General features: G+C 47.6%; 1 protein-coding gene across 1 annotated transcript in view; it reads right to left on the reverse strand.

Moving 5' to 3' along the window:
- Positions 1-745: 745 nt before the first annotated feature.
- The window catches only part of Cachd1 (cache domain containing 1), a 221723-nt gene continuing 206803 nt past the window's right edge, over positions 746-15665 (reverse strand). Inside the window, exons 23-27 of the mRNA XM_052716199.1 lie at positions 15133-15284; positions 13440-13601; positions 12195-12272; positions 11489-11590; positions 746-2418 (exon numbers count right to left, since the gene is read on the reverse strand). Of these exons, the coding sequence (XP_052572159.1) occupies positions 2180-2418; positions 11489-11590; positions 12195-12272; positions 13440-13601; positions 15133-15284 (733 nt within the window). The 3' untranslated portion in view covers positions 746-2179. The remainder of the gene's footprint in view (positions 2419-11488; positions 11591-12194; positions 12273-13439; positions 13602-15132; positions 15285-15665) is intronic.

The following is a 15665-nucleotide window of genomic DNA, read 5'->3' on the forward strand; positions in this document are numbered from 1 at the left end:
GATGTGAGAGTAGATATTCAGCTCCCCTTAATGCCCCCCATCCCTTACAACAGCATCTTTCTTGGAGATACCACTTTTCTGGACCTTCTTCCTCCCCAGTCAAGAAGCCGTTTTTTTAAAAAGATGTATTCTCAATTTAATTACGTCTGGTGTGTCTGCGTGAGTATATGCTATGTGTGTGCACGCACTGGGACATCAGAACCTCTTGAGCTAGAGTTACAAGTGGTTGTGAGCCACCTAACGTGTGCGGTAAGAAATGAATTTGCGTCCTCTGGAAGAGGAGCAAGTGCTTTTAACCACTGACCCATCTCTCCAGCACATCTAGTTTCTTAACAGAGTCTTACTCTTACAGGAAAACCTAGACTAGAAGAGTTCTTTTCAGGGAAGGCAAGACCATGCAACCTCGACAAGATAGAGTTGACCATCTTACACTAAGGAAATGGATTTGGCTGTGCAGGAAGCGGGGGATATATACACTTTTATTTAGTCATTGGTTTTTGAGACAAGGTTTCCCAATGCAGCCCAGGCTGCCCTCAAACTATTAATCCTCCTGCTGAGTTTAGCTTGGAAGGCCTAAAACATCAGGCATGGTAGTTTTACTTATTTTTAACTGTTTGTTCTTTATTTTAGCCTATTAATATCCTCACTTTGTGTGTTTGAGATGGTCAAGAGGACTGAAGTTGTTTGAAGCACTGAAAGGTCACATGGTGAGAGACTGCACATCAAATAACAATAGCCACTCAACTGTTTGTGGCATACAGTTTATTTCACTAGACTGCAATTTTATACACAGTATGAAGGGGTTTCCGGGTAGCACATATATAGTTTACTTTCTGTAGTGCTGAGGACCCAATTTTTATTTATTTATTTATTTATTACAGTATATCATGATACCCTATCATTAAAACATTATTCCGTGAATTTTTCCAACTACATATAAATGGAGATTTACCACACGCACGGTGCAAAGAATGTCTTCATAACATATTTGAATCACAAAATGTGAATCTAAAATACACCACTGTAATTAGAACACTACTTTAAAATCACAATGCCCCGCGCCAAAGAAGCCATTGGATGAATCCCTGCAGAGTCAAAAGCAGTTTGGTGAATTCAGTGGCAGCAGCTTCGAGCTATGATTTCAAAAGAAATCTTTTAAGAACCACACTTGCACAATTTTAAAATGTCTTTCTTTATCTGTTTAATATTCTCAGAATCAAAAATGAGACATTTTAAAATTTATAGTCTTTAAAACAAAGAGAATAAACCCAAGCCTCCCTCAACTGAAAGGCCAGGGCTATAATACTAGATTTCGTAGAAACCTAAGGAAAACGTTCTATGGGAGGTGGAAATGGATTCTAAAGGAATGGAATTTCTTTGAAAACGTCTTGGATCACTGCCCCTCCAGGAAGGGAACACTAACTAACACAGATGACGTGTTTCCGCAAAGTGACGTCAACAAGCCAAAGGAAGAGTTCTTCATTTTCCCTTTTTTTTTTTTTTTTTTTTTTTTTTTTTTGTAGATCAGGGTGGTGGGAAGATCACCAGTTAAATAAGAAACACAACTCCTTAATCAAACAACAACGTCACCACACACAACAGCCAGGGTTATGGCCGAGAATCTCTCGTTTCCTCCCCCTCCCCCCAAAGTTTGAAAGTTCAATAAATAGTAGAAAAATAATCCTTTACTTAGAAACTTTGAGATGCATCATTTAGAGCTCAAGGTGAGTTCGGTTCCGGACAGTTACTGTGGTGTCCAGGCACCGCTAGGAAACAAGGGTGCCCGTCCAGCGGTTGGTAGCATCCGGTGTGTGCCACGTTCCTGGCATCTGCTCCAGCCCTCTTCCAGGGAAGGGGTCGAGCGCTTCTGGTGCTGGGAACATTCCTCTGGCTCAGTTTCCTCTACAAGTGTCTCTGTTGGAGCTTTGCCTAGGCTTCCATTCCATTATGGCAGGTCAGTTCATCAGCACCGGGCCCCCGCCCCCCGCTTCCATTTCAGAACCAGCTTCAGCTTCTCACAAACAGGACTTTGTGGTTTCAGTTTTTAAACACGCCAGCAGGCAGCAAAGGCATCAGACTTCACTGACAAAGCACAGACACCAAGTGTCTCACGGGACAGAGTTTTACGCCAGCTCATTTCTTCTCAGACCATCCCGCATCACCAGGGCCCCTCGGCCTGTTAGCACTCGGCGTCCACGGTGTGCACTGTCACGGCTGCCTGGAGGTGGTGGCTGTGATGGAGGGTCGGGTGGTGTGAGCGGTAGTGGTAGAACTTGTGACTCAGTAGGGCTGCAGTCTGGGGTGGGGTGTCCAGGTCCAAGTCCTCATCGTGGTTGCCTACATCCACGCCAGCTGACAAGGGGTCATTGTTGCATGGAGGGTTCTCACTGTCTTCCTGCGGACTCATGGTGCTGTACCCTAGAAAAGGAACAGCACAGCCTCAGGACACAGACCAGACCGTCTAGGATGTTGGAGTGCACTCCCGTGATAGTGACACTTAGGTGCCAACATCTGTACATGACCAGTGGATGCCAAGGTATTGTAACTTTAAGGAGATCGAGAGGAAACAGGGTTGCTTTGTTTTTTTCTAAGAACAATTAACCATTAATACACAACTATGTTAAACAACTGAGAAAGTTGGGGGAAAATGAACAAGAGTCATCACTCCAAATCCCCAGGCCAGTGATACCCCCACAGTGAAATCACCCCCACAGACCCCATTATCTGCAGGTACCCATCTTGGCATCCTGGGGTCCATCTTCCTATGCTTCTAAAGAGTACGATGACAACTCCCCCTGTATCTTATAAACTACTAAAGCAGGCAATGGGCAGCTTCAGGGAGATGTGAACAGGGTGCAGACTGGTTGGGAATGGTGGGAAACAGCTGAACGGTGAAATGCTTGTGGGATGTCAGTGAGGGTCCAATCCATTATCACCGTGGGATATCAGTGAGAGTCCAACTCATTATCATCAGCACACAAGTCTATGGCAAAACACAGGTCAGTGATTCCCGCATAACAGCTGGGTTCTTAATACCACTGTAGAAGGGAGGTGGTCAGGAGGGAAGGAACTCGTCCCAGGTTCTAGTGCGCAATGAAACCTCAAATCCCCATCTAGCCCAGAGCAACGAGAAGGGAGTCAGCTACGCTCCGTGTAAGCCAGCTCACTGTGTTTAAAGATTCATTTCTTTCAGTATTCTAAGTAACACATGTTTCAAAAGAAAATGCCTTCATTGATCAAAGGATTCCTTTCCAAGAACCTTGGCATGTTTTTAAATATTGAAAAAAAAAAAACCCCTCTTCTAAACGTTTTGAGAAGTGACAGCTCATTAATAGTTTCCTTGCACCTCCGTGTCAATCAGCCCTCACCCAGGGTAAGCACTAGTCACATTGGTGATTGCAAAATTGATATGCTCGCATTCAGCCAAGTCGGAGCAGTGTGGGGTTGAAAATGTATGCTCTGTGCAAAAGTGAGAGAGGCAATCTCTGTCCTCAGTAAAACATAACTGAAGAATTGTTTAACAGCCAGTCCAACGCGAGGAACATTGACTGGGCATCTCCTAAGTCCATGTCACTCTGCTAGGTACTGGAAGCACGAAAACCTGGTCCTGTAGGAGCTAAGCAGCCAGTGTTTGAGACGAGCAAGAACACAGTGCATTGGGTCACTCTTTTACTGTGGACTGGGTGGGGGTGGGGTGACAAATCACATCGCCTTATTTCCCTTCCTTAATGACTAAAATGGTGTGTAAACAGACAGTGGTGAGACCTAGAGCTCAGCTTCAGTTGAAACCCAGAAGGAGGACTAACTCATTCTGGCTAAAGGAACGAGGGAGGCAATGTCATCGCACTGTCACCAGGGCTTAGGCAGGTGAATAGGAGTTTGGTATAGTGTAGCCAGGCAGTGGAAGCACACACCTTTAATCCCAGCACTCAGAGGCAGAGGCAGGTGGATCTAAGTTGGAGGCCAGCCTGGTCTACAGAGTGAGTTCCAGGACAGCCAGGTCTACACAGAGAAACCCTGTCTTGAAACACAAAACCACCAAGTTTGGCAAAGTGTTTGTAAGCAAAGAAAGAGAAGAGCAGTCCGTGAAGCGCGGAGCCCTAAAGTGATTCCTCCATCCTGTGGCTCGGATCTGTGTTCGCAGGGAGCCAAGCAGCAGGGAAGGGAGAAGCCGAGAGGAGAGTTCAAGCTAGAGCATGATGCACATGCTAGAGCAGACAGCAGGGACACGACTTCCCTGTAATGGCTGGCCCTGATCACTCTGGTCAGAGACCGACTGGCAGTTTGGAGAACAGATGAAAGGGAAAAGGAGAGACCAAGAAGGTCACTGCAACAGCCCAAGGAAGGATGAAGAATTAAAATGAGAGGAAGTGGGACGGCAGATTATAAAGGTTGCTAGGCAACCAGGCAGGGGTGGTTGTATGGTAAGGGTAAAGGCTACAAGTTGAGTCAGGAGGACGGCAGAGGAGACCCAGTGACCCCGAGTCTCAGGAAAGCATGACTCGGTTGGAATCATCTTGATTCTGGAGAGCCTGGTATACACACATGGTGCCAACGACAAACAGGTACATCTTCTGCCCAAGCCAGGGAAGAAGGGCAGAGCTCACTGCTGTGGGCCATATCACTGAGAGCACCTGGATACAGGGACCAGGAGCAAGAACAAGAGCAAGGTGGACAGCCCCAGAAACCCAGTCAAGGCACCACAGGTACTAGTGGGGGACAGTCATATGCAACAGCTCTGAGCAACAGCCCTAAAGCAGTGGTTCTCAAACTAGGGGGCATGACCCCTTGGGGGTTGGGTGTCAGATATCCTGCACATCAGATATTTACATTACGATTCATAACAGTAGCAACATTACAGTTATGAAGTAGCAATGAAATAATTTTATGGGGTGTGTGTGTGGGGGGGCGTGTCACCACAACGTGAGGAACTGTATTCAAGGGTTGCAGCATTGGGAAGGTTGAGAACCACCGCCCTAAAGGCTTGGCTACCTCGGTGACATGGTGAAAAGCTTGGCATGGGAAAAGCAGGCATGGCTGCTAGGTAGGGAGGCTGGGGCTAGGGTCAGAAGGCTGGTTGGAACCACTAGGACTTAACGGCAGGTACTAGGGGTGGGTGAGTGCCAATGCGACCTGAGCAGAAGCCAGGTGGCTCAGAGAATTGGAGGCTGCCTCCCAGACCTCAAGCTGACGTCGGACAGTAGCAGCGCTTGGAGATGGGGGAACCACCGGATATCAACAGGCTGTTCCTGGGAGGAAGCCGGGGGTTTGGTGACCAAATGAATCTGCCAGAGGAAGGGGTTAGAAGGGTTGACATCCTTGGAGATAGATGGTCGAGGTTTCGAAGTTCAGGGGCTGGGGAAACAGTGACACCTTCACCCACATTTAAGAGATGGGGCCAGAGTAAGTCTCTCAGTTTGCTACCTTTGGCAGGGTTAAGCCTACAGTGTAAGACCAGAGGCCAGGCTCTGAAAGCTGCCACACGGATGTCTGAACCACACCGTCCCGTGCACATCAAGGAAGACACCGAGACTAGATTTTAGCAGTCTCAGTATTTGGCCTGCTCACCCCGCTACTGCCCCAGTGGTCCCATTCTGGTCACTTCTGAGTACCATAGTGCCAGATCAATTGTTAACACACCTGGCGTAAGTTCCCTCTCCCCTGCTGCCATGCTTCAAGCTTCAGGTGCCTCAGAGCTCTGCTAAGTCTTCCTTGCCCATCCCCCTGACCGGCCACCTGGGTTTGGTGTCCCTCTGCCATTCTCCATGGCATTATGTATTTTTTTTTTTTTTTACACCATATTATACTAAAAACGGGCTCTTTGTTGACAGATTCCTCCATTTTTTCATTTCTTCTTATTTTTACTTTTGGGAGACAGGGTCTTACTACATAGCCCAGGCTAGCCTGAAACTCACTAAATAGCCCAGGCTGGCTTCATACTTGAAATGGTCCTGCTCGGCTTTGCTTGCCGGGGCTCACCACCTTGCCTGGCTAGCCAGATCTTTCTTATTTGCTGCCTTTGCACTCCTGACCCTGAACCCAGGGCCTCGTATAGAGGAGGCACTTCATAGAAAAACCAACCGGGCCTGCAGGTACAGGCCTGTAAATGCAGCTGTTTGGAAACTGAGGCAGGAAGATTGCAGGTTCGAGGCTGGCCCGAGCTACAGAGCGAATTCAAGGCCAACACAAGCAGCTTAGATCCTGCCTCCACCTGAAAACTAAAAGGGCTGTGGCGATACCTCGGCGGGAGACCACTTGCCTAGCATGTAAGAGGCCTTAGGGCCAATCCCTAGAACTATAAAAGCAAAAAGAGGGTCTCCACACACTATTCACACTGTAATTCCCCCAAGTACCAGCATCCGTGAGTTCTCTGTTACCTGTAGCTTTGTGTGGCACGGCATTTGCTGGTCTCATATAATTAGGAAGATCTGGAAATCCATGCTTTCCCTACCCAGTGGTTTTCAACTCTGTAATTATTTGCTCATTGTGATACCCTTGTGTCTGGATCTGAAATGGCCCCCAAAGGCACCTCTGTTGCGGGACTGGACACTGTCTGTTGTGCTTTGGGAAGGGGCTCAGTCAAGATGGCTCCAACCTCATTTTGTGGACCCATCCCTTGATAGATTCAAACCATGTTGCATTAGAGGGAGGTGGTGGAATGTAGGCAGTGGGGTCTAGTTAGAGGATGCATGTGACTGGAGGCTTGCCCTGGAAAGATGTGCCTTGCTTGGCACCATGAGGTGGCAACCTCACACCACCATGTCCTCAACCAGCATGGTCTGCCCTGCCATGGCCCAGAAACAGCATGGCCAGCCAACTACCGACTGGGACCCTTGAAGCTGTGAGCCAAAGCACAGCTTCACTGCCTGGAACGGTTTCTCTAAGTGTCTGTAAAAGATGGAAAACTAGCAGACAGTATTGCTCATTCACTCCATGTTTTCCTATCATTTAATGCACGAGTGGAAATCCCCAGGGGACAGCAAGTTGTAGGGAAGCAAGTGAAACAAATACATTTTCTTTTCTTTCTAAGTCTTCTGTGGGTGTATGTGGTAGGAGAGTGAGTGTGGGCATGCCTGCCTAGAGGTCAAAGGACAATTTCCAGTGTTGGTCCTTGCCTCCCACTTTGTTAGAGGCAGGGTCTCTTGTTTGCTGCTGTATACACTAGGCTAGCCCTCCCACAAGCTCATGGGGATTCTGCCATCTCCATTTCCCATTTCATCGTGCGAGCTCTGGGCTTGCCGATGGGGCTGTAGTGCCTGGCTTTGTGGGGCTCGGGTCCTCATGGCTGTGCAGCAAGTGCTTTGCAAACCATGGAGCCCTCTCCCCAGGCGACAGGCGTTTTAACATCCAGCAAATAAACCATTTGCTTGGTGCCAGGAAGTTGTGCTTTGCCCTGAGAACTGTGAGGAATCATGAGGACAGACAGGATCCCTGGCCATGGAGCATGGAAGAAATGCTATGTAAACACAAAGGACCTCTGGCAGCACTTGCAAAGGCATATGCTGAAAAGCAAAAAGCATCTACGAAGATAACCTCAAATAAGACACTTGCTTTAGGAACGAGGCCAGGCACCCATGAGGACTAGAAGCCCAAAGTAGGCTTCTGTACTTTGGCATCCTGCTTATGTGTTTACGATAGTTCCTGAGATACTGCTATTTTCTAAAACTCTAAGGCTCCTTCAGGGACTTATGCGCCATCTTGTGGCCACAAAGAGTAACTGGCGGAGGGTACCTCCAGAATATGGTCTGCTTTTGATTAGGTTTTCGTTCATCATTTGTCTTAGAAAAAGTCCCATGAAATTGCCAAGAATGAGGGAGAAACCCCGTTTTCAAAAAGAAAGTGTTGCTTACCACATACATACATGCAAAAATACCTGTCTAAACCTGATTGTAAAGTAATTGAAATATAATTGAATTATATTTTCTAATGAGGAAGTAATTGAAATACAAACTCATGAGGAGCAAATAAACGTATGCTGGTATTTTTTAAAATTAAAAATCAGCTAGTAGATATTAGACAGAACATGCTATTTTCAAGAGAAATATGAGACACAGCAGATGCATGGTCACAAAGGTGTTTAGTAGCTCAACCCGTGAGGCTTACATTTTGCTGAAAAACACAAACACTTTAAGTTGTCTTAGAATATTGACAGGAGTCTGGCTGGGGTGTTCGCAACACAGAGTACTTGCCTAGCACGTACCAGATCCTGGTTTTGATTCCCAGCACCAAATAAAAAACACTTTATATTTTGAAACACGGCCTTGTGAACTATTTCTAAATAAATAAGCAGCCACAAGTTTCCAAGTTTAGTAAGGGTGGGTTTTATTTCTAGGAACATTGCTATGCAGCTTCCCAGGGGCCTAGGCTTTTACTAGTCACTCACATGCACATGTACACGACACACACACACACACACACACACACACACAGCACAACACAGAACCCTGGTACTGCTGCCTCACCAGCTCAAGCCCTTCCTTTGCCTTTCTCTTTTGTTCACTCCAGGAATCTGTCTCTTTCCACCTTGTGTGGGGCTCCTGAACATGGGCCTCCATTTCTGGGTTCCCTTGGAATAGAAACTATGAGGACAAAGCAGAGAGGTCACCCCGAGCCCAAGCTCCTGCCACGCTAGCTCCTTTGAGCTTCATGAGAACTTTACCAGGTAGAAAAACTTAGTCCTATTATTTAGTTATGAATTAATTTTTGAGACAGGGTGTCACTAGGTAAGCCTTGGCTGGCCCGGAACTTGCTGTGTAGATCAGGTTAGCCTACACTTTACAGAGATCTGATTGTCTCTGCATCCTGAGGGCTGGGATTAGAGGTGTGTGCTACCACACCTGGCTATTCTACTTTAAGAATTAGGAAACTAAGGACTAAACCATTTCACTAAACTCTAAGCAGACTTGTTATAAAAACAAAAGAGGTGGTAGAACCTTGTCTCGAGGGCGCTCCTCTTGCTCACCCTGCCCTCCACCTCCAGCGCCCAGTGCACAGCACACACCCAGTACAGGCACGATACAGGAGAATACCACTCAGAACCCTGTTGACAAAACCATCGATTCTATTTCCTCCTCTAATGCACAGGCAGACTTTATCCTGCCGGCGTGACAGGGCCACTCTATTGGTGAGTGACTTTTAGTGGCCTGCTGTACAGGTTCAGGGATACAACAGCCCACAGGGAAGCGCCATTGATTTAATGATGTATTTGGGATATGGGGACTCTCACAGCCTTGTACTTCCTTCGGTGGTTTATTCTGTCTGCATGAGAAGCTTTTTTTTTTTTTTTTTTTTTTTATTCCTCAGGGATAACAGGGATCCAATTAGTGAGAGAAATGAGAGAGAGAGTGAGCCCTTCCTTCGCTGCATTCCTGGTTTCAGGTACTCACACTACTCACACTTATCTAAGCTGTTGCCTCATACACCATCGCAGTTAAGACAGCAGAAGAGGCTGGGAACATTTTGTCACTCCAGATCCTAATTTGGTATGGATGCCACGGGAGAGGGAGAGCTGAGATTCAGTGTTTCTGCTGAATAAGAAATTATTTCAGCTGAACTTTAGTAGCCTCAAACCTGTGTTAGTATTCAAAAGAGAAGGCGCAGAATTGCCAAGCAGAGGAACTCGCACAGGTTCAAAGGATTATTGGGGGGAGGGGGGTGATGTGGGGGAGGCAGGGAGCCAAGAAACTGAAAAATTTAAGTTCTGCTTCGGTTCTCCATAGAAACCCGAAGGTTCTATTTAGTCAGTGGGAACGATGCCATTCAAAGCCCAATTCACAGCCTCGGGTTTACCAGGCTGGGCTGCAGCAGCTCACATTTTCCAAGGGCGGTTGCATCCCTGTGGCGGTGTCAGAGGGATGCTGGTCCCCTGGAGGGGCGTCATCTCCTGTTTCTATTTGCATACAAATAGAAACACTGTTGAAAGGCATTTCTCTTCTTTCAGGATAGGTGTGGAAAAAGCCAAGACCAAAAAAAAAAAATAATAAAATAAAAAGTTTATATAATTATCTAGGCATATACAAAGACTTAGCTTTGTAAACTAGACAGCTAGCTTAAAAAAAAAAATGAAACATTCTTTCACTCCGGTTCTGGTTTTGAGTAATGGGGGCAGTGATGCTCACAGACCGGGACATACCTGCTGCTCTGCATGACAGACACCAGGAACGTGAGAGGCCCTATGGTGTGGCTGGTCTTTGGGACAGGACATGGACTTCCTAGCACAGGGGTTTGCCTGGCACCTGGTACCTCCTCAGCCTTGACTTCTTCTGCAGTTAATGTAAATCCACAACTTTGTACACACTCATTATTTTCTTTGTCATCCTTTCAAGGCTCAGTTGCAAATGTTTCTTCAGCAAAGCTTTGGAGCCCGGCGGACATGGCCAGAGACGGGGGTGGACACCGCTAGAGGACTGTCCAGACTTGCCTATGACCCAAGAGTGTGTGTTGAGGACGCTGGCAGCGGTCCGCCAGCAACATTAGCTTCTCGGACATAAGGGGTTCCATATTGAATGAAGCCTTAGCGACTGTGTGATTTTGACATGTTTCCCACACCCTCATGTTTTGAGTACTTGGTCCCTTAGTAACACTATTTTGGAAAGTTCTGGAAACTCTGAAGGTGAGCCCTGGATGAAGGAAGTGGATCACAGGTGATTGGTTCTTCACTTGTATGTCCCCCCTTCATCCCACTCGCCCTGGCCGCGATGGTCACAGCTGTCTTCTGCCACTAGGATGTTACTCAAGACACCGGCCCAAGCAATCAGATCTAATCAGCAACCAAACTGAGCCCTCTCTCCTCTTTTTTTTTTTTAAGACAGGGTTTCTCTGTGTAACCCTGGCTGTCCTGGAAACTGCCCTGTCTCCCGAGTGCTGGTATTAAAGGTGTGCACTGCTGCCGCCCGCCTGGTACACTGAACCCTCTTAAACCATGGGCTAAAAGGAACAATTCCTCCCTGCTTTTGTCAGGAATGTGGTCACAGTTAAGCAAAAGTGTCAAAAAATACACCTTAAAAAAATGACACGTGTGTGTGTGTGTGTGTGTGTGTGTGTGTGTGTGTGTGTGTTTGTGTGTGTGTGTGTGTGTGTGCTTGTGCACTACGATGTGTGGAGGTCAGGGGGTAACTTGTGGGAATCAGCTCTTTCCTTCTACCACATGGGTTCCATGGATGAAACCTAGGTCATCAGGTTGGGATGCAAGGATCTCTGCCCATTGGGCTGTCTCACCAGCCCCCACCTGCTTTACGGAGAAAAACTTGAAAGCAATCTGTGTGGTCAGGCCCATCTAGCTTGTGCCTGGAAGTATTGGGACGCAAGAGGACTGACTGCCCATGCACTTTTCTCAAACAACGTCACGCTGGGGTGCATCCCTTTAGGGAAACTATGTCCAAAGAATTAAGTACAGAATTGGAGAAGGGGAGAGAAAGAGTGTGTGCCCACCTCCCACAGGAGTAGCCCAAGCTCCCGATGGCTTCTGCCGCAGAGGACCAGACCTTACCATGATCGCTTTCGGTTCCCGAGCGGCCCCAGTAGCGCCGTCTCCTTTCAGGACTGTGTGCATGTCGCTCCATGACCGCAGCTATGAATCGAGTGTTGCTGACTACGGGAAGTCAAGGACAATTAGTGTCACTCTTGGCCAGGACCTTCACTGTTTCAACCCCCGTGCCCTGAGCATGGCCACTCTCATGCTGGAGGAGTTCTTCTTTGAAGAGTTAGAATAAATAATTTTTAAAAGAATTTTAAGGATGAGGGGAGAGGCGCTTAGCCACTTATCTCCAGCATGCATCAGCAGGCCAAGGGCTAGGCATCTCAAGGGATCTAGACATCAGCAGAAGTCTCTTTTAATAAAGAAAGCACTTTTCTTTTACCCTGAGTTGTGGAGGCTAATTAAGGAACTTAAAAAAAAAATGTATTCTAGAAACTTCTCTTTCTAAAACACCATGTTGGAAAAGTAATGAGAGGAGAAACTTTAACCCAGAGAAAATGCAAAAGATAATATCAGAAAAAAAAAAAGGCTTCTGAGGTATTCTGAAACAAAGCAGAGACCCACACTTCTTCCACTTAACGAAAAGGGGAGGGGGGAAAAAACCCCGCCATGTCAGAGCTTCTTAAATTTTAATACAAGCCAAAAGGACATAAGAAAGAATATTTATTTTGGATTAGCCTCCTGCCGACACAAGCCGCGGGAGGCAGCGGATACTCACTGATGCCCCTGTCTTCGTGGCTGTCCTCGTCCCTTTCATCTCTGTCGTTCTCCAGGTTGGACATTCGCACTGACATTTCTGTCCATCATGAGACAGGGAGAAACATGACTATTTAATCAAACAAAATCATTGGCTTTAATACCCCGCGCGCGCGCACGGAGCCCGGGTTTGATGGCTGGTGACAGCATTCCGGCAAGAGTGAGCTGGGGGAGGGGGAGGGGAGAGGTGGAGGAGGGGGGCAGGGCGGGGCAGTAGAATGCTCGCCTCAAACATGCTGGGTTCTAGCCCCAGGCTCTCAAAAAAAAATAAATAAATAAAAAGAAAGATGAGCTTGCAATTGGACGGCCCCTATCTGTTACATCCGTCGAGGAAGAGGCGGGTGTTAATACAAAGGAAGGACAAGAAGAGGATGAGCGAGGAGCACCTAAAATTGAATTCTGAAGAAAGAAACGAAGCTGGCGGAGGCCAACGCGCCTTCAAGCCTCTCTCAAAGCACTTAAGCAGGAGTGGGGTCCGAACCGTCACTGGCTGTGCCCTGAAAAGGCTACAGCACCGCAGACGGCCAGGTGCCAGGCAGCACTGGACGCCGGTCTAGCCGAATCTCACCCGAGGCAGGTGTTGGTGGTAACCCTGTTGTACTCTTCTGTCAGGGCTGTTGTCATAGCAACAGCTAACACTAATTTGTCACTAGTGCTGCAAGCTGAGTTAAGTGGCCAGAATGATGGTGAGTTGAGTTTACTTTTATAAAGGCCATGTTAACACATCTCTGGGAACTTCGGAAAGGGTGGGAAAGGTTTTGAGTGCAGATGGCTGACTTAAAACTTTGGCAACAAGGTCAAGATTACAGACGAACTCTTTTGTAGTGGGCTCTGATGATTCATCCTGGTTCAAAATGTCTTATTATTCAAACGTGACCATTCCTACTCCGCACAGCGGTGCAACAGAACTGATTCGTATTCCTGGTCATAATGGTCTGGGGGGGGGGGTGGTCTCTGATTTGCTTGGGCTCAGACCTGCAAGGGCAGCCTGTGGACACACAGTCTCTGTCAGCACCCTGGCTCCCCAGCTCAGCTGACGGTAGAAATAGGCCATGGAGTGGGTGAGGGATGGGGATGTTGGGAGCATCAGGCAAGAGCCTAGAATTTTCTGGGTAATCAAAATAGGGCCTGCAGAGTTTAGGCACTAAAAAAGAAAGCAGGGTCTAAGCAACCTGCTGCTGACCTGTAAGAGGATTTCTGCACTCACCTTGAGCAGCAAGAGGAGACATATGCTGGTGGCTGCGGCGATGAATCTGGTGGCGGTAAGCATACACGGCGAGGACCAACACCATGATGCAGCCCATGATCCCTCCGGCGACAGGGCCCACGGGGGCACTCTTGATCATGTTTAACGTAATCACCTCATCACCTTCAGAGAATAAACGAACAGATGTTCGGTGTCAAGATCCCCCGAGTGCAGTGGGAGGTAGGGATGGAGGGAGAGCAGTGAGACAGGAAGGGACCAAAGGAGGATGGGTTGCTTGGGTGGAGAGCTGGGCTGCACTCTAAATTCCTTCCTGACACACGAGACCGCGGGAGGAGAGGCTTCACTTCATCCCTGGTTCTCCACTGTTGGCTGCTACACAGAGTGAGCAGATAAAGACTGCTTACACACATGCATTGCCTGGGGCTGACGGAGTCCTGGCTACTCTGGGAAGAGGAAACATTACCTAGTAGAGAAAGGCGAGGTGGGCTTCTTTGAGGGACATATGAACTACCCACTGAAATGAGAGAGATGAAGTAGAGTGAGTCTGCTTGACAGACCAAGATGCAGGGGTGTGGCCTCCCTGTAAGCACAGAGAGTAACCCTTTGAAGTATATCTGTGTCAACTACAACCCTGCCTGCTTCAGTGGTAACCCAAGCACTCAACCCCTCCTCCCCACAGAAGAGGTTAAATGTGCAGATATTAAAAAGCAAAATATAGATGGTCCCTAGATGGTGAGGACTGGACTCATGTCAACTTTGTGATGATACAAGAGCAATAAAGCATTCACTAGAAACAACACAGACTTGGGAATCTCTCCTTGGGCTTGTGAAATGCAGGATACTCTCTTGAGACAGGTATGGAGGTTCCTGGCCAGCCATGGGCTCACAAAGGTTAAAAAACCAGCACTGTGTTGTTGAACTGTGTCATTAAGTTATAAAACATTCAGCAGGCTGAGAGTATTATGCACAATTTGACTTAATTTTTTTCAGCCCAAGATAGGTTTACGGGGCCATAACTGTATCCCAAGTTGAGAAACATCTACATTAACTAGTGGCTTAAATATGGTGACTCAGTTTGCCAGCTAAGAATGAGGACATGGGGCTGACTCTGGGAAGAGACTGGGAAAAAAAAATCTAATGAGAAATCCAGACTCTTTGGTAGAATTTTCAAGGACTCGTGGCCTGATCCCAGGGGCTCTTCTCTTTGTGGTGTCCCTGACCCCTCCCTAAGCTGCTGTAGCAACCTTGAGTAGCCCTGGTGTCTGCTGAGCCCACTGTCCTCAACAGTGACGTGTGGCTGAGGATGCCTACCTTGTAAAGGTGGTTAGGAAAGGGGAAAGGGGATGCTTCGGGAAGAAAGGACACACCCCAGGCCCCAGGCTTCTGACAGCTGGGATGCACATTCAAGCGGACTCTGGAGATCAGCCATGTGGAAATCAGGCCCGAGTTCCTCAGAACAAGCTTTATGGGAATGAATTCCAGGCTTGCAAAATTTGGCAGCATGGTTGGCTGCTCACTGCACAGTGCGTGTAGTCAGCTCTGAAGGTCATTATCTGCCTCAGTTTTGTAACTAAGGACGACTGGGAGACGAAGCAGGGGAGTTGGGCCGAGGATTATTAAGATTTCGGTCCCAGTCTATAGGCAGAAAATTGCATTCAAGAATCAAACCAGCGTGGGTTCCTAATCAACATACCGATGGCCCCCATGTCATCAACGTAGGGACTCTTGGCTCCCACGATCCCTCCGAAGCACTCTTTCTGGGGCGCACAGTAGGACTTGTCCAGGTGGGTCTTTCCGTCGCTGTCCACCACACACCATTCGCAGTCCAGCACACCGAAACAGTCCCTGCCAGAGGGACAGAGGTTCAGAAATCAGTGTGAACAAGAGAGCAGGCAAGCTGGCCTTTAGCTGGACCTCAGGGCTCCACGGCTTGCTCCTTTCCTTGTCAAGTAGGGACAGCAGTCATTTACCTGTGGGTGGCTATTGGATGCCTCTTGGCCACTTGAAAATGAGAAAGGGCCAAGTTCTCCCTGAGTGGCCTTACAGCCTCCAACTGTGGATTAGTGTGGTCTTGTTCAGAATCATCTCAAAGGACCAAAGGCAAATAGATCCTATGTTTGTTTGGTTTTGGTATAACATGCCCTGTGGCATTATGTTTTTTTCTTTTTTTTTTTAAAGGGAAGGAAATAACAGTCAAATATGTTCAAGAAATAGTAGTCTATTTAA

The sequence above is a fragment of the Peromyscus californicus genome, unplaced genomic scaffold, assembly GCF_007827085.1.
Source record: "Peromyscus californicus insignis strain IS unplaced genomic scaffold, ASM782708v3 Scaffold_5__1_contigs__length_169319896, whole genome shotgun sequence".
In the NCBI taxonomy this organism is placed as follows: Eukaryota; Metazoa; Chordata; class Mammalia; order Rodentia; family Cricetidae; genus Peromyscus; species Peromyscus californicus.